General features: G+C 37.5%; 1 protein-coding gene across 6 annotated transcripts in view; it reads left to right on the top strand.

Annotated features, from left to right (window-relative positions):
* Nucleotides 1-2,657: 2,657 nt before the first annotated feature.
* The window catches only part of CBLB (Cbl proto-oncogene B), a 211,730-nt gene continuing 189,152 nt past the window's right edge, over nt 2,658-25,235 (top strand). For 4 of the 6 annotated variants that reach the window (XR_008297637.1, XM_015069176.3, XM_015069173.3 and 1 more), the window contains exons 1-3: nt 3,172-3,331; nt 4,719-4,902; nt 17,798-18,048. Coding sequence is in view for 5 of the 6 variants with exons in the window: in XM_015069176.3 (XP_014924662.1) it covers nt 4,735-4,902; nt 17,798-18,048 (419 nt within the window). In the remaining variant the exon portion in view is untranslated. The other 2 variants (XM_015069175.3, XM_053220799.1) reach the window with 2 other exon arrangements.

Below are 25,235 nucleotides of genomic sequence, written 5' to 3'. Positions count from 1 at the left end.
CTTGATCAGTCTATTCATTCATTTAACGAGTATTTTGTTTTTGAGTAGTTATTATGGGTCAAGTAAATTGTGGGAAGGCTTTGTTATTTAGTCAACTCATGTCTTTATCACATGGGACACCTGTGAATTAGGAGAAATTAGAAAAAAAAAGAAGAGAAAATAAATTGAACTGAATGGAAAGTATCTGAAAAGATTTAAAAAAAAAGATGAAAAGTGTTCAAAGATAGGACTGTAATCTACATTTCCCCAGATGACACCAGCCAGTAAGTACAGATATTAATGTCAGACATTAATGCTTGAATTATAAGCGTTCATAGTTACCATTACAAAATTTCTCAGTACTCCAGCCATGAAGCCTCCTAGGCTTTTCTGGGAATCTTAGGGGGAAGCTCTCCCACGTGCTTATGATGAGTCTCTGCATATTATTCACCTACTGGCTGCTATGGTGCTTGCAAGACTCTTAGGTAGGAATCCCTTACCACTCTGCTTCATGTCAGGATCTTCCACAACACTCCTGTCCTGTGAAGATACCATTTCCAAGTTCGCTCTAGGTTACAAATTCCCACACTGCCAAAGGATACTGCATTATTAAACTCACTGTTTTGGCAATTGAGGTGTTCTATGTAGAAATGAGGAAACTAGATCTCCAGTCCACTCTGCCACATTGAAATGCTACCATTTATGCTCCCAAGTCTCCCATGAAAGCATTCTTTTGTGTTCTTATTTATAGCCCTTCAGTATGCAGTGCTTTCTTATACTATATCTCTTATGTTTCCATTGGAGGCTCCTAGGGTATGAAGTTCATCCCAATAGGTCTGTATTCTCCTATGTACATCAACTCATGTTAACAGCTTGCAGGGAGAGCTACTGCCCCATCAGTTAGTTCATAAGCAAACCATGAATCCTAGTTTGGGCTCAGATGGGAACCCTGCTATGTCAGAACTTAACATAGACTCTAGATGATTTTGATAAAATAGCTAGTTGAGACTGAAGCTGTAATTTTTTGATATTGTGTGTGAATGTGCCTGTGTGTATTATATGTGCATACATATATACATGTATATATTACCATATCCCACAAAGCTTATAATCTGTATCAATATGGTATTGAAACATAGGAAATTTCGTATTCTAATTAAGTCATCTCTTCCAGTTTCAAAACTAATACAAAAGGAATGCCACATGCTATAACATGTATTTTACTTACTCTACATTTATCCAGATGTGAGTGTGAGTAATGCATGTACAGTGTTCCCTTAAGCCACTGTTTTTCTACATGCTGAAAACATTTATATACATAGTTTATATGTTTTTGAATTTGTTTAAAAGGCGAGCCAATAATTTTTTCACTTTTACAGTCTCCCCTTAGTAAATATAGCTACTGTTAACATGAGTAAAGGAGATATGAATGGGTGGAGGAGATATGGAGAGGTCAACACTTTTGTAGATATATGCAATATAAAAACAAGGAACTACTCTTTAATTACTGGCATAGAAATAATGGGAAAGAAACAAAATTACTTCCTGAACCACATTTTATCACCTGACTACCTTTTTCCTGTTTTAATCAAATGAAAATCTTAACCATCTGAATTTAGGGCTGCACAGTAAATTATAACAACTTAGGATCCTTGACAGTAATGATCACAGTACTAAAATGGTTATTTAGAAAGAAAGTCAGGACCATTGAGAAATATTTTATCAGGTTAACTGGTTAGAGAAAGAATAGAAATAATTTTTCAAAAAATTTTTTAATATTTATTTATTTTTGAAACAGAGACAGATAGAGCATGAATGGGGAAGGGTCAGAGAGAGGGAGACACAGAATCTGAAGCAAGCTCCAGGCTCTGAGCTGTCAGCACAGAGCCCGACGGGGGGAGGGCTCGAACTCAGGGACCCTGAGATCATGACTTGAGCCGAAGTCGGATGCTTAACTGACTGAGCCACCCAGGTGCCCCTAGAAATATATTAAAGACACAAAATATCACCACATCTGAGAAGTCCAAGGTGTAAAGTGTATTCAGCACTACCAACGGTGGTAGAAAGAAAATTCCAAAGCATGACAGTTCAGAGCAATTGTCAGTAGCACCTGTGGCAGGATTGAAGTTAAACAGAAAGAGAAGGCATTTATTTAATCTACGATCTCGTTGAAAGAGGGGTCCCAGCACAGATTTTTCCTTTTAAGATTAGCCAGATGTGGTTCTTTCTAAGGGCATAGTGATGGAACTACAGAAAAGAGATCACAAATGCTGGGAGAGAATGGCAGATACAATGAGGTTGGTTTTAAGACGGAGAGAAATCTATATAAAGTGACTCAAACAAAATACAAAAGCTGATTCCTCTTCAGTCATTTAGGAAGAAACTTATACTAATTAAGAGGTGGGTTGCATTTTTAGCAATTCCCATAGTCTGGTTCTTTTACTGCCCTGTCCTTATTAGTAGCTACTATTTGGTCAGCAGGGTCAACTATTTGCTTTTTTCATGAGCCTGATGTTTGATCTTCACTCTTTCTAGAACTAACAGTAAAGGGATACACTCAGAAACTTAGGAAGTTTTGGTTGGCATTCAGGTGTTAACCCTAGTCTACTCTATGCGAGGTTTATATTTCATCTTAGAAGCTAGCTGCGTGACTGCTGTGCTTTTTTTTGACAGCCAGCAAGAAGCAATGCCTTAGACCTGTTTGGCTGCTGTCCTGGGTAGAAGAGTTTGGCAGCCCTAGGGAGATGAAATTCTTCAGCTTCGGACCCGCCCAGAGTAGAGAAGCAACACCCTCTCAGCCACTACTCTGTTGCTATGAAACAAAAGACTAGGAAGGTGAGCGAAGCAGGAAGTCCCGCCTTTTAGCCCCAGTTGGCTTTGGCTCCGGCTCCCAATGCTCACGCCCACTCGCCCACTCCTTATTGGTCAGTTCCCCAGTGCCTGGCATCCTTTCTTCCATTTCCTTTCCCTTTTCCACTTTCGTTCTTGGGTGAGTCCAGTCCTCCCATTACCCTCCAAGTCCCTTTCCATTTGGGACGTGCCGCGAGCGGGCCTTCCTTTGGGGCCATTGTGTACTGTGGGAGACGTGGACTGGGTGGTAGTGCGAGGACGGCCGCCTCCCCACCATTGGCGCTGCCCGTTGTCGGGCAGTGCAAGAGCGCGTAGGATTGGTCTAGCCGCAGGAGGCCCCGCCCTCGGCTCCGCCCCGCTCCTGGGTTTCTCTGTGTGTGTATCCTACAGGGGTGGGGTATCCAGCGAGTGGTCTCCTCCTCCAGCTAGTGCTGCTGCGGCGTCCCGCGGCCTCCCCGAGAATCGGGCGGGAGGGGAGAGCGGGTGTGGATTGGTCTTGACGGTAATTGTTGCGTTTCCCTGTCTCGGTGGCCTGCGCTCTGGGTTGCTTCTTCCTCGGGAACGTGCTTTTACGGCGATCCCACACTCCCTGCCCGGGCTATCCACGCACCCTGGGCTCGTGTGTGTAAAGTAGGACCCTCGCACACGCGTGTCTCTGGACAGCTGCGGCGCCGGGAGGCCGGGAGGGAACGGGACGCCGGGGAGGCTTGCCGCTTTTTTTCTGGCCAGGGGGCCCTGGGGCAGCCAGGCGCGGGCCACGGAAGGAGAGGGGACAGCCCTGGCTTCCAGCTGCTGTCGTCGCCGCCTGCACAGTTTGTAGAGGGGTATTTAAAGACCGGAACCCTGGCTTGGCCAGGGGAGGAAGGAGAACGAGTAGAGGGAGACAGGCGGCTGGGATTGCAGACATCCCGGGGCGGGGTGGGGGGGTGCGTCCGCTTGGGAGCCGATTGCCGGGCGCCCAAGACTGACGGGGCTGCGGGCTCTGGGGGTGCGAGGGGGTACCTCGTCCTTTCTCTGTCCACCTTCCTCCCCCAGCTGAGGTCCGAGAGTGGCCGGAGAGGGGCCTGAACAAGGAGGGGGCAAAGACGTCCCGAAACAAAGCTTTGGACCCCCCCCCCCCCATACCCCTGGGGTGAGACGAGAGGAAAGGAACGATCTAAGTGAACTCTCTTCTCCTTTCTGTGCCCGCTCTTGTCAGTTTCTTAACCCTCTTTTTAAAATGGGTTATTTGTTGGTTTATTTGGTTCTTAACTTGGGGCTAACTCCTCACCGCGTTGGTTTAAAGAACTGTGTGTTCGGTTGTCTATGTTCCTGTGTCCATACTTGTTGGTTTTAGCGGGGAAAATCCAAATCCTAAGCCTTTGTTGACAACAGATAGGTCTCTTATGGTCCTGTAAAATAATGTTTACGTTTATATAACTTGAGGAAATCTAACAGAGTGAAAATGCAGTTTTTGAGTGAGGCTTTCAGAATGTTTTCTGGGGGCTTTAGTTCTAGTGTATGTACGTTGAATTGTGATTAAGGCAGGGATGGGGAGAACATCGTGTTCTTATCTAGTTGGAGAAAACCTATGTTAAGTTTTTTTGTTGTTGTTGTTATGAGTTGGTTATTAATCAAGGCTTCTGCTACATGAAATGTGAGAAGGTTGCATCTTTAACTCTTACTGTTCCAAAAGCAAATGTAAGGTCAGTGCTCCTAAACCTGTTTGTTGGGTGTACAGATTGAGAATGCAAATTCATAGGCTACTGAAAAGTTGAATCGGGGACCCAGGATTTTCTCCTCACTGATGAAAGAGAATGTAGTGGGTACAAATTAACCTCTTCAGTTCACCTGGGTAAACATTTTCATGTCCAACTAACTTTTTTTTTTTTTTTTAATCTGCCTGTCAGAGAACTAAGGTTCCAGATGGCAAATTCTATGAATGGCAGAAACCCTGGTGGTCGAGGAGGAAACCCCCGAAAAGGAAGAATTTTGGGAATTATTGATGCTATTCAAGATGCAGTTGGACCTCCTAAGCAAGCAGCAGCAGATCGCAGGACTGTGGAGAAAACTTGGAAACTCATGGACAAAGTGGTAAGTTCTGTATGCTTGTGCCTGTGTGCAGCCTCATTTGCCCTGGATATGGTTTCTTCGTCTATGGTTTTATTTGAACCATTAATTAATAGTATTGTTACCATTAATTAATAATTATTATTATGGCAACAGTCTATTGATTTGGCTTGACCATTTTTCTAACATCCACTCTATATTTTAAAAAGTTGGAATCAGAACACAGACTTGTTTTTTCACCTTTTGTCCTGGTCTTTAAGGTTCAAAGTTCCTCTATATGACTCAGATATGCAAAGTTTTTACCCTTGGCTGCCCTTTGTTGGTACATGGCCACAGAATAGTTTGGAAGTGTTTGTCTTCTATGACGTAGTGTTACTGTTAAATAACAAAAGAGTGCAGGCAAGTATTTTAAGAAAAGCCTCTGATGGACCCCTCATGATAACCACAGTACTTGATGCTGAGAATATCTACTAGGGAAAGAACCAGATTAGTCCTTAAGTGAGGAAGCAGTATTTGAGAGAGTTTCCATTTTCATCTTTGAGAATTCATCTTCATTAAGGAACTTTTTTGTTGTTGTCAATGATAGAGTTACAGTTTCTTTCATCTATTCCATTTTGAAACAGGAAACCTTTTCGATTGCACATTGTTTATTGTGAAAGGAAAATTTATGATGGAGGTGGTGGGGCGGAGAGTATCAGAAACTTCTGTGGTTTCTTCATGTTGCTATCAGATGAATTCTAATTTCAAGAAGAAATCAAGCTGGATGTCCATACCCTGAGAAGTCTAGGCAACTTGAATATTTTACAGGGGTCTACTGAGAAACTGTAGCTTCCACTGTCCTCTGTTACTAAGTAGGATTATGAAATAAATATGATTAAGATGTAGCATGCTGCTGTGCAGAATTAATAGTTCTTGCTTTTGAAGCAGTGGTACTGTCTGCTATATATTGGTAAACGTTTGTAGCACCATCTGGTTTCATTTCATAGATATTTGGGGCTAATTATAAATTTAGTTGATGCAAGGCTCTTGATATTTTTGTGACTGCAGAAATGGAGTTTTAAAAAAATATCTTTTGTAGGGATGTGCGAGAGCCTCCTTGAAAGCTTATGGTAGCAGTTGCCTTTACCGTGGCTTGTAGTTGTGTATGAATGTTTGCCACAAAAAGCCACCGCCAGTGGTGTTAGCCATACAGGAAGGTGATGAGATTTGTTTTATCTTCATTTATCCTTGCAGGAAGTACAGATGGATAGATGAACGATAGGCCTGCCATTCTATGGCCGGTGGTGCTAAATGCAGAGCCAGAAATTTTTGCCAGATAAATATCCTTAGTTCTTGGCTTTAGTGTGACCTATTTAAGCTTCTGCCAGTTTATTCAAATTGTGATATTAAAATGCTCCAGACAGAATGATGTCATAGTGTCAGAACCTTGCAACTTGCTGCTTGAGGTCAGGTTTTGATGTTAGCATCAGATACTTAAGAATAAGGAGTGTGCACTTGAAAGAGCTGCATGTATCTGGCAGGCACAATGCTAGCTGTCTTTGCTTTTCCAGAGTATGCACTTTAAGGTCTTTCTTAACTGCCTACATCATTAGTTGGGTGTAAGAGAAGGAATTCAAGGTTTTTCTCTAACTTACCTGTTATATGAGTGGCCAACAGATGGGTCCGATTCTCCCAACAAGCTGCACCTCCCTCCCCACCCCTTTCTGTGAGTAGTCAGAATTTGTGCATTTGTGAGTGAATGAGAGAACATCAAATAAAAAAGATTTATATAAGGAAGTGGTGAACTATAGTTAATATAAAGTCATTATTTTTCAAACATGAGGAAATATATTCATAGTTTTGGTTTGTAACTGTTAACATAAGTCTTAGCCACTTTTAATTATGTCACCATGAGTTATAGTAAAATAGATGGTTTTTTGATAGTTAAGCTTCTGCCATTGTTTATTTTATTAACCCTTTTGTGGGTTTGGGTTTAGCCTCTCCAATCGAGAAACTCGACTCATAAGGGAAACTATTATTGACAGTCTGTACTTAGTGGAATGAGGGTTTGGGTGCTGGCAAAGGTGCATTGGTATGGCTTTCCCTATTTGTCTTCATTATTTGTCAAGAATAAAAATTGTGTTCATTTGTAAATGCATCCATGGGTTTTGTGGAGGGAAATCATATAAATCATTATAAAAGAGTTCAGGATGTTTATTACTACTCGATCACACACTAATAAAAAGGCATTGAGAGTTACTAACTGAAAATATATTTTATTTAATTGTGTAATGCAGAAGCATCATCCCCCCACATGTGTTTACCTTTATTTTCTTTGTCAGTGGTGAAGGAAGTGGTTCATAACCTCAACATTGTCCTGGTGATTACATCAGGATCTTTATTATTAGTCCAAAAGTTAATCCCTTGACACATTACCTAACCGTTTCATAAAATAACTGCAATAAGCATGAGTGTAGCTTGTGAATAACAGAAAAAGTAACTGTCAAGCCTAACTGGTAGTTACGTAAAAGGCAGGGTTAAATATTTAGTTAATATTTTTGTCTTTAGGAAGCTTCTTCAACAAGGGCAGATCTTAGAAGTATAAACATGAAACCAGATTAAAGTTCAGTATGTTTCAGCTACCTACAAAGTAAAATCACTTATTTTGTAGGGGATATGAAACGGTCTCAGACCGTAGGAGAAATACCCAATAAGTGTGTAGTCTTCCCATTCCCTGGCCTCTAGGATTTAAAACAGTCAACTGGGATTCCAGTTCCAACTAATTGTTATGGTTTCAGAGGGCAGACTTTCTATACAAGGTCACTGAGAGTAGGAGGGAGTCATTGCTCAGTGGTGTTTTTTGTGACATGTGAAGTGTTTTGTGATAAAACATCAGTGGCACAGAGTTAGCAAGGTACATTTATTGAGAAAAAGAACAGTAACATATCCCAAAGCATCCCATTTAGATGTATTTTTTGGCCTTAGCTCTATGTGTCAGTTTAAGTCAGTAGCTAACCCCAGACTCTTCAGGTCCATGGATGCCTGATTGATACAGTGACAGAACTATTACTCGTGAATACATATCTCGGTTCAAATATACCTGGAATGTGGAGTTTGTTCCAAAGCTGTTACAGAGATGGGCTTCTTAAACACTTAGTCAGCATTTACTGAGGGCCTATACTGTGTTCAACAATAAGTGCTTATTGCTAGGGATGAAGCTACATAAGATATATCTTTGCCTTTGACCTGTCAAAAAACTCAGAGACCCACATCAGAGCCAGACATATACATGGTAATTTATTATTTACTTATTATATTTACTAGGTAATTGCCATGTAGTATGGACAAGGCTGTAATACAGACCTGTACGAAGTACACTGGGGGCAAAGTGAAGAGTATCCACCTTGTTTTTCTGGCTGCCGTTCAGACAATTGTCTGTCTGGATTCTGCTGGGCACTACCTTTAGGAACAGCATTATTGTACTCTTGTTGGAAGTGCTGAGGTGAGGATAAGGAAATGATTGCTAATCAGTATGGTAGGAATGATAATTTATTCATGCGAGGTTCCTGAGCATGGTTTTCATAAGTGTCTTAGCCAGGTGATGGAAAAGGGAAGAAACAGTTTTCCATCTAATAGATACTAAATGTACTGGACTTACATGGATGTTCAGGAAATTAGAAACTAATTAATTGATGCCAAAGAGCAAAGCAAGTTGAATACCTGCCTACGTTTTGTCTTGCTGTCCTTGTCATTTATTTGAAATTACATTATTGAAAGAGTTTTAAAAGCATTTAAAAAGCGATGATGCCAAATAGCCTTTTCCGCCTTTTACCCTCAGTACATTCAGTACATTTGTCAAGCTTGGAATGCAATTCATTCTCTGTCTTTATAATTTTACTGCAACCATGATATATTTTAAAGTTTGTCAATCACAGATGCTTGGAATACATGCTATTTAAAAAAAACTAATAGTAGGTATTTTTTTCTAGGATGAATTCCTCATAAGTCTAAAAAATTATATGTGAGATGAAACTTAGGTTTTGGATGCCTATTGTTTGTGTTTGTTGGGTTTGAGATACCACCATCCTTAGGCCCTTGGAATAGGGAATAGCATTTATTTGAATTATTCTTCACATATTTCCTTTTCCTCAGTGAAGTTGTTCCGTGTTAGCAGAATCATGGGCACTGCCTGACTTGGGTAGATGATAACACATTAAATATCCGGACAATTTTGTTTTAATACTGAAATTTTGAATTTGTGCTTAGATAAATGAAGTGATCCCAAAGTTTGCTACTTTTCTACTTCTAGGAAAAACTTTTATAAAGTAAGACATTAAAAAAAATCCTACCAAGTTACCTTGGTTTATCCTTGTGGTATAGGGCATTCATTTAACAGAAGCTTTAATCAGTAATTTTTAAAAAATGCTTATTTATTTATTTTGAGAGAGAAAGAGACAGAGAGAGAGAGAGAGAGACAGATAGTGTGAGTGGGGCAGGAGCAGAGAGATAGGGAGAGAGAGGATCCCAAGTAGTCACCATGTTGTCATCATAGAGCCCAGAGCCCAACATGGGCTCGATCTCATGAACACCAAGATCATGACTTGAGCCTAAATCAAGAAGAGCTGGCAGCTTGCCTGCCTGAGCCACCTAGGTGTCCTAGTTAGTAATCTTTTTCAACTCTTATAAAATCTTTACCATTCATTTGAATCAACTTTTCCTTTCTTTGAAGTTGCTTTATATCCTGTCTATTGATTTCATCATTCATTTATCAAATTCCATTTATGGAAAGATAGAGATTTGTAAATACCCCTTCCATTCTATGTAGTATAGTGTATTCTACATACTACAGAGTGTAGTAAGTGTTGTAATGGGATATAAATAAAGTGCTGTAACTTAGGATGTGGTGGAGGAGAATGCGCTTGCTAAGGTGAAGAGTTGACATGGAATGAGGCATGGTAGAGGTATTAGCCCGCTTCTCTTTTGCGGATGTTTTGGATTCCAGTGAGGTGGAGGACACATCACGCCGAAGGAATGTGGGGAAAGGGAGATTGTTAAGAAGGTAAGTTTGAGAAAGATGAAGAGGCTTTCTGCTCTTTCAAGGAGTTTGGACTTGATTTAAAATCTTTGACCAGAGTGTGAAAAACAGTCAAGGCTATGCTGTGATAGATTACTCTCTTGACTCTGAAAAGGATGGATTAAGAGAAAAGAAACTTAAAAGTAGGAGTAATGATCCAGGGAAATTAAAACAGACTGGGCAAGAAATAATGAAGGGCTGAGCTAGAGAATTGAGAGTCTGTATAGCGAGTATGGGTTCAAGCATGGGAGGCACTTTGGAGATAAAAGTTACAGATCTGGTGACCCTTTAGAGATAGAGGATGAAAGAGAAGGTGAAGTGAAAGTGACTTGAGGTGTTTAGCTTGAAGGCAGTGATGCCCTTAAAGAGATCAGGAACATAGTAAGAAAAAGAGGAAGCCTGGGAGTTGGTGCCTGTGTTTGTTTTTGGCCATGTTGAGTTTGACATGCCAGAGTGAAATCCATTTTGAAGTCAAAAAGTTGAATGTGCAGTTAAAGAGAGAAGTTGAAACTAGAGACATATGTTTAGTAGATATGCCCACAGAGTTTGCATTTCAAGTTGTAGAACAGCAAGAGATTTGCAATGCAGAGCAGAAGATGAGAGTCCGAGAAAAAGTCAGAGATTGGCATTTTGGCTCTGTGGGGTTGTACTTATAATTAGATGGCAGTGAAGGAGAGAGAATCTTACAAAAAACACTGATGAGAGAGGTTGGAAAAGAATTAGGGCATATTGATTTCTTGGGTAGAGACAGCTTTAATTAAGGAGATAGTTTCACATTCTGAGAAAAACAAGTTCAAGTCCAAGTGGAGAAAACAAGCAGGATGAAAATTGAAGAAGTTGCTAAATTTCATGAGTAGAGGCCATTGTTGACCTTTCAAGAGTGGTTTCATTTACGTGAGGGCACTAGATTAAAAAGAGTGTGTGGGTCATTTAACAGTCATTCTAGAAGTGTGACAACTGGTGAAAAGAAGAAAGTTCTCATAGATAACTTGCCGGTTTGAGTAGAACATAACATTGTGTGTGTGTGGGTGCTATAGGAGAGCTTCACAGATTGAAGGGAAGGGATACAGGTAGAGAGTGATTTAAAATGCAAAGAAGAAATAATAAAGTGGCATCCTAGAAGATTACAGTGTGGGAGGAAAAGGGTAAGAACAAGTTGAAGAGTGAACCGGGGTAGATAACTAACTTCTACTTAGATAAGAGAGAAGTTAGGAAATACACAGAGTGTTGAGAGATTTTGTAAATTTTACATTGGGTTGTCATGAAGTGATTTAAGGAATAACATTTGTAGTGTTGAATCCATGTTTTAAAACTGTTCATTATAGAATGAACAATGTATATTTTAATCAGTCTTCAGCAATGATATGTGTATATAAGTAAAACATTGGAAATAAGTTTTTATCTTATAGATTAAGATCATTTTAGAAACATGCTGTGACTTAAATCATGCCACAATACTATTTTTATCCACTCTGCTTGGGCATATAGTTAAGGTTTTTGTTTTGTTTTTAAATATATAATTGTAAGTTGCTGGTACTTTCCTGGTAATGAAGGAAGCATTTTGAAAATAAGTGACCAAATTTTTAGCTCTTTAACACATTAATATTTAAATAATTGTTAAATATACTCATGTCATCTTCCCTTTTTTTTTAATATGAAATTTATTGTCAAATTGGTTTCCATACAACACCCAGTGCTCATCCCAGCAGGTGCCCTCCTCAGTGCCCATCACCCACCCCTCCCATCCCCCATCAACCCTCAGTTTATTCTCAGTTATTAAGAGTCTCTTATGGTTTGGCTCCCTCCCTCTTTAACTTTTTTTTTTCCCTTTCCCTTCCCCCATGGTCTTAACACTGTTAAGTTTCTCAGGATCTGCATAAGAAACCACGATTTCTTTATCCATTCATCAGTTGATGGACATTTAGGCTCTTTCATAATTTGGCTATTGCTGAAAGTGCTGCTATAAACATTGGGGTACAAGTGCCCCTCTGCATCAGCACTCCTGTATCCCTTGGGTAAATTCCTAGCAGTGCTATTGCTGGGTCATAAGGTAGATATATTTTTAATTTTTTGAGGAACCTCCACACTGTTTTCCAGAGTGGCTGCACCAGTTAGCATTCCCACCAACAGTGCAAGAGGGTTCCCGTTTCTCCACATCCTCTCTAGCATCTATAGTCTCCTGATTTGTTCATTTTAGCCACTGACTGACTCATGCTATCTTCCAATAGCAATAACAAAAAAAGTTATTAAATGTTCTACCTGTTCAGATTCCACATCAGCTGAGTACTTACTGCTGATGTATTATTAGCCTTGTTTGCTGCTTTCTTGAACAAAACACTCCAGACTTTTACAGGGTTTCAGGTAGTATGAAGAACTTCAGGATCTCAAAGAAACTCTTAATGATCTTCAACAGAGCAGTCAGTGCCCTTGGTCTAATTATCTATGTTGGCAAAATCTGCAGAGTTGACCATGTTGTGGTATAATATAAAATATGGAAGGGGAAGTTCTAAAAAGTAGTGAGCGTGAACTATGTGCCAGGTACTATGCAGAGCACTTTACATTTCTTTTTCTAAGAATTATAACATCCAAAGAGTTTTCTCAAGGAAGAAACTGGCCCAAAGTTGTAAAGCTAATAAATGGCAGCACCAGATCTTAGGTTTGATTGATTCTAGCATCTGTGTTCATAGTATGAAGATTCAAGCAGACCATGGAATAATATGATTCTTCACCTTTCCGTGAGAAGTGAATCAAAAAATCTTCACCCCCTAATTTTTGATACGATCAAATTCTTTTCAAAACTTTGTACTTGTTTAGACAGGTTTAGTCATTCTAGGTATGGTTTTCCTATGTATAATATTACCTTCTGAGAAGTTCTTTGTTCTTTCCTTTCTACACTTTCTTTCCTCCATCAAGTATTTGTTGTGCATTTACTCTCTGCAAGATTCTACATTAGGTGATGGAGACAGACCAGTGAGAGAGATATGTTCTCCACCCTAAGGAAGATCTGTTCTTATTTGGAGGAAAGTGAACAAATGAATACACAATTGACAGTTTAATTACAACTAGTCAATTATTTAATGTGTTTATGTAAATCTTTTAAAGAAACTTCATTGAAAACCATAAATGATTGGGTAGTTGCCCCTAAATCCTACCACAATTAATATACTAGACTCCTGACCAGTTTGATATGCTAATTACTTGTTTTGCCCAATTAATATTCTATGTAGAAATCTTTACACTATGTATTCTGTGTATTATCTTTATACTTTTTACATTTTATACTGGATACATTTATATAGTTTTATACACTTAGGATGATTTGCTAAATTAAAATGGGAAGAACTCAACTCATAGATGCTTTTTATCATAATGATATACTTTTGTATAATTGCAGTAAGGAATCTCTTAAAACATTTATGTGAGGAGCACAGACAAGGGATTCTTTCAGGCTTTCCATACTGTTGTTAAAAATGGGATATTTCACTTCAGGGGTACATGATTTAATATAACTGAATGCCCTGTGAAGTGAGGTGTGCTCTATAATGAAAGTCTGTTACAGTATAGGCACAATTCCTTACTGGTGAAGTTTGCCATTTGTTTCAGGAGAATTTCTTTCATGCATTTCGGGGGCTGGGTCCTGAACCTAAGAAATATGTTAGCTGACCTAATACCTTTTTGTTACCTTTTGATTAGAAGTTTTAATTAAGGCTCAGTGGAGAAACTTTTTAAATGCAAGAGTTTTCCAAGAATAATTGATGGCTTTGAAAATTCTTATAGCACTAGTAAATCCTGTGTTTATATTTGTGCCTTTGCTTTGATACTGTTGAAGATATATTTAATGTATGTGAATACATATTGTATGTGTACAGCATATGTAAAGATTAGACATATATTTTTATGTATGTGAAATGGTATGGACATATACAGAGAGGCCCCCTTAAAAATCTCTAAATACATTTAAACAAATACAGTAGGTAGTTGCATACTGTTATGGAGAGAGTGCCTGACTCTCTCAAGTCTAGACATTAGTGGGTTGAGAGCAGTAAACTCAGCTATGTTCCATTTCTGTGTTGTAGTATTTTTCTGTAAAAAGGAGGGAATTGGTCATAGTGATTTCCAAGGTCCTCTTTAGCTCTAAAACTCTTTGAGTCAATGACTCTCATGGAGTTTGTGGCCTAATTCAGTGGTAAATGTTTTGCCTTTTAGTTTAAAAGCAAAGAGTAACATTGCTAATGAACCAGTCCTTTTATGCACTGGTGTTAAGAAGTTCGTCATTGTATAATAAGATTGTAGGTTTGTTCTTTTTAAAGCTTTTTTGTGTTGGGACCACCTTTCATCTTAGGGAGCAACTTAGATATTTCTAGAAGACGGCTAAGTCATTTGAATCTGAACTTGAACCTTGTGGTGAGCTTGATTTTTCTCCTTAACATACTGTTTTTAGAAAAGCAATTTTTCTTTCTCTGGCTTTCACAGTTACTTGCACATAGCAGGCACTCAATAAATATTTATCGAATTGAATTTGACCTGCCTAGAAGTCATAGTCCTGGTGTAGGGTTATTCATTTTTGGCAGAAGCTGTCATAAATCACAGAGTTTAATACTAATCCAACTGATCAACTGTGTACTCAGCAGCATATCAGCATTGTATGTTACACTTTCCCAAATGCAAATTTAGAAAACTGTGTGGCCTACAGGGGCCTTGATGAACTGAATCTCACCTATTTTAAATCTACTTATGCCACTCAACCCTAGGCTTCCTGTGCCTTTACCTTTTAGAATGACTGCATCGACTCCTTTCTTTCTGATCTATTCTCTAGTGCCTCCTAAGCCTTTGCATACCCTTTTGCCTGGAATATTCCTTTTGCAAATTTAGGAATGCCTTTCTTGGTATCTTCATGTCAAAATATGAGTGAGCTGCTGATTTTCTCCTCCAGCACATTGTACTCTCCTCCATCATAGCACTTAATGTCTCCTTGAATTCTTTTTAAGCCATCAGTCTTTTTCACTAGAAAACTCCTTGAGGACAGGTCTGTGATTTATTTCATTCTGCATTCCCTAGGGCCTGTAACAATGCCTGAAACAGAAAGGTTTGTAGAATTAACAAATGGGTCCTGAAATTCATGCAAATTTGCAAATGGCATAAAAATAAAAATGTAAATGAGGTTAGCCAGAGATCATTAATTATATGCCTAATTCTAATTAAATTGTGATATAGTTAGAAAGAAGATCAGCCTGAGATTCAGAAGATGCAGGCTCTTGTGTTGGATTAATGATTTTTTAATAGTCCCTTAATCTTTGTAGTTCTTAGTTTCTTTATCTGAAAATGAATGGATTGGACAGGATCTTTCCTAAGATCCCTCAAAGCAAGAATTACATTGCTCCTAAGTTAATTATAGAGAACTAGGTCTCTTCTGCCAGACTTCTTGAGGCAGGAAGTATGTTGTAGTCATCTATAATTTCCTGGCACTAAGCTCAGTACCTGGTATATAGTAGTTATGCAAACAATTGTACCGAATAAAATAATAAATTCCCAGATAGAATTACAATTTAAATAAAGCAAATGAGAAAAAGGTCAAGTAGAGAATAGCAAATTAAAAATCTGTAACACTTAAAAAAAATCTGTTAAAGAATATTTATTTGGAATATCTGAAGAAAATACCTGAGAGATTTTTTTTTATCAGTTAAAAAGTTCACCGGTAGAGGAAATTAATTTGAAACTGCATAGTCCCCTAACTACAAGTTAATAATTTATCAATCTGTGAGGTGCTGTAGTAAGTTTTATGTTGCTGAAATTAAACTGTGTCTGCTGTATGATGTTGCTGGCAATATTTTTGAAATTCGTGCATACTTGTGATACTATTTTATTTTTTAAGAATTGAAAAACTATATGCTGTTTCAACCAGAATTTATTCAATCATTGACCTGTTTAGTATTTCATCAGTCGTTAGGACAGAATGAGCTTCTCTGATTATATCAAAGTGTCACAAAGTAAAAGGAGGGTAAAAAGCTTTATCAGCCCCTTTAACTATACTTTTCTAATGATTTGGCATTATTTAATATGCCAAATGGCCTTGGGTACCATTGGACATGTTTAAATTACCAAACTGGAATTGGATCTTCTTGCTCCTATGCTGTGTGCTGCTTGATGGGCACTTGAAGTATTCCTGAATCCATTTTTGTTGTTGTTGTTGTTGTTGTTGTTGCATTGGCTGACAATATTTTAACTAGTCCTGGAAATAACTGTGCATCTCATATACCTTCTACTAAAGCCACACTAAATGTATTTTCCAACTCAAATTCCCATCAACCAGATTTGAAAAATACCTACAGCCACTTCAGTGCCACCCAACAGGAGGTTAAGTGTGATGAAAGGGAAGTCATACTGGAAAAAGAAATCATAACCAATTGTGTGTTTTTTTATTTTATTTATTTATTTATTTATTTATTTATTTATTTATTTATTTATTTATATTTAGAGAGATTGAGAGCGTGAGGTGGGGGAGGGGGGCGGGGGGAGAAGCAGAGAAAGGGGGAAAAGAGAATCCCAAGCAGGTTCCAGTCAACCTGAGCCAAAATCAAGCTGTCAGAGGCATAACTGATTGAGCCACCCGGGTGCCCCTTAACCTTGTGTTTAAAATCTCTTGCTCTTGGGGCACCTGGGTTGCTCAGTCTGTTGAGCGACTGACTTCAGCTCAGGTCATGATCTCATGGTTCGTGAGTTCAAGCCGTGCATCAGGCTCTGTGCTGAAGGGCTCAGAGCCTGGAGTCTGCTTTGAATTCTGTGTTTCCCTCTATCTCTGCCCCTCCCCCGCTCACACTTTTTATCTCTCTCAAAAATAAAAAATAAAATAAAATATCTTGCTCTTGAAAGTGTTACAAAAATATGTGATGAAAGCCTTAGAAGAGGGCTAGCTATTTGAGGGACCATCAAGTTTATGCTTCACTGGCTTCTCAGTAAAGCTGCCTTTGCTTTGTACACTTTGCTTTTTGTGAGATTGTGCACCTTTACATTATGTGTGCTCTTGGGCAGTATCCAATGAATTCATTTACAAATTATTTAATTGGGTGGTTCCTTATGCCCTGGTTTGAGGGATAGGAGGAATAAGATGAGTTAACTAACTTTTGATTAAATTGCATGAACATGTAGAATTGAATATAGTAGTTGAGCTGCTACTTTTTCATCCTAGTAGAAGGTTCTGCAGGCAGCTCCAAATGCCCCAGTGGTTGGGTGACACCCGATGTAATGACTGAATCTTTATGGAACGCATGTCTACAGGCACGGGATATAATATGGGGAGGTGGAAAAGACTCACTCTGACCTGATACCCATTTACTACTTAATAACTCAGTTATTAAAATAGCACTTCTTTGTTTTATTCTCCTCAGGGTTCAGGAACAATATGCCAAAACATTAATTAAAATCTATGAAAGAGCTTTAGCTGGGAGTTCAGTGTAGTAAAATGATATCTAAATGTGAGGCAACGTTGGTTGCCAGCAGAAGACGCCCATTTCCTTATTTTTATTTAAAGAAAAAGACTATAAGTGGTATACAATAATTAGCACATTGGAGTTCTGTGAAGCCATGAACAATGGGATACTGTAGAAGAGAGAAAGAAAACTTAAGAGGTGGAAAGTAAAGGTGTGACATAGTAAGCATGAATGGGAGGAGAAGAAAATTGGATTTAATTATATCAAGACAGATGCAAATATTTACCAATTCTTTGTAACTTGGAGATAGTAATTTTAAGATCAAAATTTATATTATGGAAAATGAAGAAATAGTACAGTTTGATGAATTTCATAACTTTTCTATGAAACAAGTTATTGTGATTCATATGAAAGTATTTTATTTTTGTCTCTTTTTTAGGTCAGACTGTGCCAAAATCCCAAACTTCAGTTGAAAAATAGCCCACCATACATACTTGATATTTTACCTGATACATATCAACATTTGCGACTTATATTGAGTAAATATGATGACAACCAAAAACTTGCCCAACTCAGTGAGAATGAGTATTTTAAAATCTACATTGACAGTTTAATGAAAAAGTCAAAACGGGCAATAAGACTCTTTAAAGAAGGCAAGGAGAGGATGTACGAAGAGCAGTCACAGGACAGGTAAGAATATTTCAGATTTATTTATTTTTTTAGTGATAAGGTCATATTTATGTTACTTTTTGCATCATAGTATAAATGTCAGCTTTTTTGTTTTTTGGAAGAAATACTGCATTTGTGTTTTGCTTTTCACATTATTTAAACCTTGTAGTTTTACTTAAATTTCTTGATAATTACTAATTCATGAGATGCCGTTCTTTTTTAAAATAGACCTTAGTTTTTAGGACCGTTTTAGGTTTACAGAAAAATTACTCCCAAGTACATAGTTCCCATCTACCCCTCCCTGCCAACATGCTTTTCTCCCATTATTACTGTCTGGAATAGTGTGGTACATTGATGAACCAATAGTGATATAGTAGTATTTACTAAAGCTCATAGTTTATATTCGGATTCACTCTTTGTGTTGCACAGTTCTGTGGGTTTTGACAAATACATGTCATGTATCTGCCATTTCATTATCATGTAATGATGTACCTCAGTTTGTTTATCCATTCATCTATTGAAGGATATCAGGGTTGCTTCTAGCTTTTGGCAATTATGTATAAAGCTGCTGTAAGGATTCATATGCAGGTTTTTATGTGGACGTAAGCTTTCAGTTCATTTGAGTAACTACCTAGGAGCATGAGTGTTGGGTCGTACGGTAAGCCTATGTTTAGCTTTGTAAGAACCTCCCATGCTGTCTTCCAAAGTGGCTGTGCCATTTTGCATTCCCACCAGTGATGAATGAGAATTCCTGTTGCTCCCATCTACCATATTTGGTACTGGAGGCACTGCCTTGACTGGATATGTATATGTGATAGACGTGGGTGGGAGATATAGCTTGAGTCTCAGTGTTTGTTAAGTGAGAAACTGAACAGGGGTGGCGAAGACTGAAGGGACATCAACTGAATCCTCACTTTACAGCCAGGATTCCAGACTTAGGGCTCCCCTTTGAAGTTTGTTTGGCTATTTCAATGTTAAATTTTATGGTCTATCTTAAATCAAATGACGAAAGTTAGTTTTCCATTTCTGGGATATTTTAAATATATCTAGAACATTCACTGATAGTAACAGTATATTTAGATTTCCAAATTTGAAAACAAATATTAAAATATATATGACTTTAATGTGGTTAAGTTGAATTTTTGTTTAAGACACTTAACTTCTCTGTATTTTAGTTTCCTTCCGTATAGGGAAACCTCCAAGAAACCTCTAATGTTTCTTTCAGGTCAGAAAAACTAGCCTCATTCAGTCTGATAAAACATAGGGTTGTATAATAGCAAGTTCACTTATCTAGTTGTGTAGACTCTGAACTTGTCTGTAAATACTGGCCAAACAAATACCCGGAGTGAGTAAAACCATCAAAATCAAACACAGAAAAACCATCTGCCAAAATGTAAAATGGCATAAATGTTTACTTATTTATAATTTGCTCTCTAAATTGGTGATGAACCTAACATAATCATAAGTGTTAACCAATTGTAACTATAGGCTCATTATGTAATATACTTGGATCACAGTTTACACGTTTTGAGGATGGTGAATCTTTCAGTTGCCTTTTAGTTGTAAAGCTCTAAGACTCTCTCCTGGACTGCCAAGCAGAGTGTGAATCACCACATGGTATCATAAATAAAGTAGGGAAATATAGTAGTGATGGTTTCTTACAAAGAATGTCCAGTTATAGGGCACAACAAATCATAAATAAAGTAGGGAAATATAGTAGTGATGGTTTCTTACAAAGAATGTCCAGTTATAGGGCACAACAAACTTTTCAAGAATGACCAGTTATAGGGAAGCCAGCTGTTTATGTTTAAAACTGTATTTTTACTTTGCTCTACAAGTGATCTAATAAAATCAAGTTGTTTTATAATTGTCTTTATACTTCTTATTCACATTTAGTAGCCCTGAAATTCTTCATGAGTCAGCAAAGAAATCCATTTAATTTCACGTTTTTAGGATATCGGTTCAGTGAGAGGGCATGTAATTTCTCAGTTTAGGAATTTGAGTGGATACAGTGTTTTCATTGGATGTAGTCATATAAGATGTGGTGAACTTGTACCCCACTTTTATAACTTCTTTAGAAACTTGAAACATTTCCTAACCCAGTAGATGTCTTTATAATTACCATTTCACTTATAAACTTTGATATTTTGGACTTTTTATGTGGGAGCATATCATGGGAGAATCTCTGTAAAATGTTGGTTGCTTGTGTGTAGATTTCCACAGATGATGACAGGTTGTATATTGCTGATTGATCAGGTCGAGGAGACTCTAAATTCTGTGTTTTAAGTGTCCAAGTAAATTTTGTCACTCTGCTAAATTCAACCCTAAGAGAGAGCTTATTAGTTTCTATGCTGGTATAGCGTGTTCCTAAATGAATTTTTCTGTCATCTGTGTTCCATTTGCTGATGGTGTTCTTTGACCACTGTTTTTATGCAGAACTTACATTTGATACATGTTTAATCAAAATCCATAATAATGTACCACTCTTGGTACACCATAGTAAGAACATAGGTTTTGATCTATGTTTCTTTTGGTAGTTACATATTTTTACACATTCATTTTTAGGTTGCCTTAGTATTTTAAATGCAAGCTGAGGCTAAAGTGTGCCATTGTATATGGAGCTGTGAGACATTTTGCTCTATAGAAAACAAAAGAAATTTCTTAGAATGTTCTTATGGTCGTTAGGCAACAAAGTATTCTATTTGGTGGAATGACTCTTATCTAACATGGATGACACAGTGATTCCTGGGTATATTATAAATTCTCTGAACAGTTTTTGCTTCTGCAAATAATGTCAGTAGGGATATTGGTATTATTAAGCTAAAACTGAAGGAGGTAGTAATAGGAGACATAGTGATTTGGAGCCCACTGACTATATCAGCATTGCCACCAGCAAATTACGTACTTTGTTGAGAAAAAGAGTGCTGGATGAGTTCACGAATCCAAAAGTTTGTTTTCATGTTCCTGCTGTGTCAAAAAGAAACTTCTTTGTGGATTTGTTTTAAACGTAAGGGCAAATGGGAACATTTCAGGTGTCTACTTTGATGAAGCTCGGTTTTAATTAATTGCTGAAATATGAGTGGCCTGAATTTTTAAAGCAGTTTCATATAATTGTGACAAATATGGTAAATAGGAAAATAAGTATAGCAAATGGCATGCAGTGTATTTTTTGTCTCTAGGTGAGAAGCAGAAAGTTTATTTGCTAGTGAAATAGATACTGTGGGCGTAGGGCAAACCTGTCACTTGGAGAATGGGGTGGGATGACGATTTCTGGTTAGAGGCATGCTGCATGCCTTGCTTGACTTTCATGGCAAACCTCTTTTCTAGCATCACTTCTCCCAAGTTTGTTTCTTTGTTTTTTTTTTCTGACAAACGGTTGAACCTCACATTGAGCTAGTGCATCTCCAGCTGAATGTCTAAACCATTCGGAGCTGGTGTTTCTTTCTGGGAAGAGTAATTTAGTGATATCAGGCACCCATAAAGTTTTCGTGTGTATATATGGGGTGGGGGTTGGGAATCATGTAGAGAAGGGAGAATTTGTAGTTTCAAGTACAGAGAAGAGGTGAACCTTTATATCCCATGGCTTACATTTTTAGTGGCAAAAGTCCGAATGACTGTGAGGCTAACAAATGTAGAATTGCCAGGAGGGGCTTTTCTTCAGTGATATGACTGGTAGTTTCATCAGTTGACCATTTTGATAGTAAAATTTACTCTTTCATGTAAAAAGTTGTGTGTTAATTACCTGCTCAGCAAGGCCTGGTGTTAGACACTGTTTTAGAACACCCAGAGGTGATGGCCTAAGGATACTCAGATTTTCCATACTTCATAGCTGCTTCAGTGAACCAGAGTGCAACAAACCATTTTCCCCTCCCACACTCTGGTTTACAACCACTGAAACAAAACCAAAAGTCAACTGAGGTGGAAAAAATAGTTGTTTGATAACCCATCAGTGAAGAAAATGAAGGCTTTTAAAAAATTCACACCAGAGGATAATACATAGATGTTGTCTTATTATTAATGTCATTTCAGAGCCCCTGGGCTGTTCCTCATGCACATATATTGTCGAAAATCACAGTGTGCATAGCTCGTATAATAATATTCGTTCCAAACCAGATCTTTTTAAAAAGTATTTCAACATAGAAAAATTCGTCCTGGAAGATGCTAGCCTTTATTTAAAATCCTTCAGGAGTATCAGGCAAAAATCTTCCTCTCCACTGACTATTTGATTGAACAAAGAAAAATGCTATATTAAACTGGCTGTATTAATATAATAAAGTGCCTTTTCCTCTAAAGGACTACCAATCACTATGCTTGCTGTTTATACCTGTGTTGTAATTTATGAGATAGTATACCAAGAACATTTTGGAACTGATGTATTAAAGATTCATGGTTAAGTTAAAAATCGAATCAAAAAATATCAGCAACAACAATAACAGGAACAACAAAACACAAAGCTGCAAATAAACCTCCTTGGCTTTCTTCATACCACCGTATGCCAGCATTGCTTTGGCCAGATAATAGTGTGTCAGTTTAAGTGTTTAAATTTGTATAAATGTAAATGCTGTTGATTGCTTGGTCATGGAAGTAGGCTTGAAGTTCCCCTGGGTTTTCAGTTTAACCATAAAAACAGATTGACCTGTATGCACAATTGGGGCTCTAGGTAGTAGTTTTAATTATTACTAGAACTCACAGGTTTATGGCCTTGTTTAAAATGCCACAGTAAGTTCTACGTTTTCTCATAGGCAGCACTATAAGTTGCGAGAAGGAAATGAGGAAAGAGTGCTTTCAAATGGTCTGTTGTCATTTATGCTCCAAGTGTTCTTTGTAGCGTTGGTTGGTTTTCTGACCTGTGATCTGTGTTTCTGATCTGTGTTGTTTTTAGTCTTTATTTTCTGGATTGTCACAATATTTTTTGGTTCAGACGTTTCAACATCATAAAACAAAGATGTGGTTTGTTTCAAACTAAAGGCTACTACTGTTGCTGTACTAGTCTATTAAATAATTTTTCAGGGCGCCTGGGTGGCTCAGTCGGTTAGGTGTCCTACTTCAGTTCAGGTCATGATCTCTCTGTCCCTAAGTTTGAGCCCCACATCGGGCTTTGTGCTGACAGCTCAGAACCTGAAGCCCACTTCTCGAGTCTGTGTCTCCCTTTCTCTCTGCCTCTCCCCCACTCGTACTCTGTCTCTCTCTCTCTCTCTCTCTCAAAAATAAATAAATAAATAAATAAATAAATAAACATAAAAAAATGTAAAGTTTAAAAAAATAAATAAATAATTTTCCAAATCCAATAGTAGTTTTCTAGTAAAAATACTGTCATTGTTTTTATAATAACCATTTGCAGGAGAATTAATCTTAGGGAAGTTATATCTTTCTTATATAAATAACTTGTACAGTGTTGAATGTATTTCCTATATTGTAAGAAATATCTCTTGTTTAATGATGCATGAGAGGGAATCGATTATTAGTCTTTTAAGAAATAATCTGACAAAAAAATGATCTAGTCTCTTCTTTGTTTATTAATGGTGAAAATTGCAGAGCTTTTACATTTCATGAGGACAAGGGACAGGTTGCAAACAGAAAAATATGATTTCTAAATAAATCAAAATAGATTCCTAATCTTTTTTGAACACAAGTTCTTTAATATAAACGTGTTGAGTTGCCATTCAATTTTTTGCAGTTTGTCTGCATTCTAGATATCTTTTTCCTTTTCGGTGGAAGACTAGAGGAACCAAAAGATTAATTTTTGATATTTTAAAATGATAATATACAAGTAGGATGCAGAGGACAAATAGTGGTCGACTCCTTTGGGTAGCAGTGTCTGCCAGGTAGGAAATGGAATTTTCTTTAGAAAACTTGAACATCTTCCTCAGGCTGACTTATCATAAATGAATAGAAAGTTTATTTAGTCTTGATAAGAATGCTTTCATTCATATTTTAAGCATCTGAGAGTTGTGAATATACTTTTCTAAAGTTTGGAAATGAAGGGGCTTATTAACACACTGTGAAAGGAGAGGCCACAAGAAAGTTACTTAGACAAATGTTTTCGAAGTTAAACAAAAGGAGTCTGTTAGAGTGGGCAGGTGAGAGCTTGAAGAATCTTTGACTGTTGAGGACTTTATGACTAACTTCATCTATGATGCTTTTGCTAAGTAGACACAAAGTGATTTTCTTACTGATTTTCATGTAAGTGAAAAGTGAAAGGGGTTTTGCCAGCAATTTCCCCTTTGGGGTACATTTTAAAAATACAAAAGAAGTTATTAAGAGGTAATTTAAAATAAAATTCACTATTTTTTAAATTTTTAAATAAGATGTTTATATTTAATCCATTTTATTTTATTTACTTTTCCCCCAGCCCTCTGTTAATATCATGCAGCCCCTAACTCCTGATTTATTAGCTTTTAAAAATTTTACTGCAATTTATTTAAATACCTTCCAAGTCAAATTATGTATTATACACATATAATATTTTGATTTTAAAATTGGAGACTTTTCCTCCCTACAGCTTAGAATTTATTAAATGTTTACAAATTCTTGAGAGCAATAAGCATCGTATTATAAGACAGTGAGCCAACTTACAAGACTCAAAGTGAACTTGACTTTATGGTTGAATACCTTTTATGTTTTTCAGTCTTAAGTCAGCTTATTAAAATTGATGTTTCCCTTTCAGTGACTATCTGGTGACATTCAAATTTGGTAATTAAAATCCAGAAGCACTCAAGAAAGAATGCCTGTTTTTAGTTTCGTAGTAACAATGCTGCCAACAAAGAAGGTTGATGAATGATGTCTTTCAAGTGGCAGATTTGTTATTTAAAGACAGCTCCTTTGGGAGTTTCTTAAAAAAACTAAATTGAAGTCTGTTTATAAAACTGACAAGCTGCAGTAATAATCCTATAGCCTGAAGAACGCTTGGAAATCTAGCCCAAGAAGCACCCCCTTTTTTCCCTCAGTGATTTAACAAAGTAGAGTTTCCAGGAATCCAAACATTTTAACATCCAGCACTAATTGGGTAAGTCATAAAATAGTACTCATGTCTGACTGTTTGAAATAAAGTGCTTCAGAAATATTTGGTTTTCTAAATCCATTTTTAATATTAATCTTTTGTCTCTTTAAGCTCGTTTTTGGAACATGAGTTTTTGTTTGAGTTTGCATTTATAAATCAATTGTTTATAGATGGGCTGATTATAGCAGGATATACAGATGAGGTTATT

The sequence above is a fragment of the Acinonyx jubatus genome, chromosome C2, assembly GCF_027475565.1.
Source record: "Acinonyx jubatus isolate Ajub_Pintada_27869175 chromosome C2, VMU_Ajub_asm_v1.0, whole genome shotgun sequence".
Taxonomy (NCBI): Eukaryota; Metazoa; Chordata; class Mammalia; order Carnivora; family Felidae; genus Acinonyx; species Acinonyx jubatus.
Note: the sequence above shows the minus strand (reverse complement) of the source record. Positions and strands in the feature narration are given on the sequence as shown.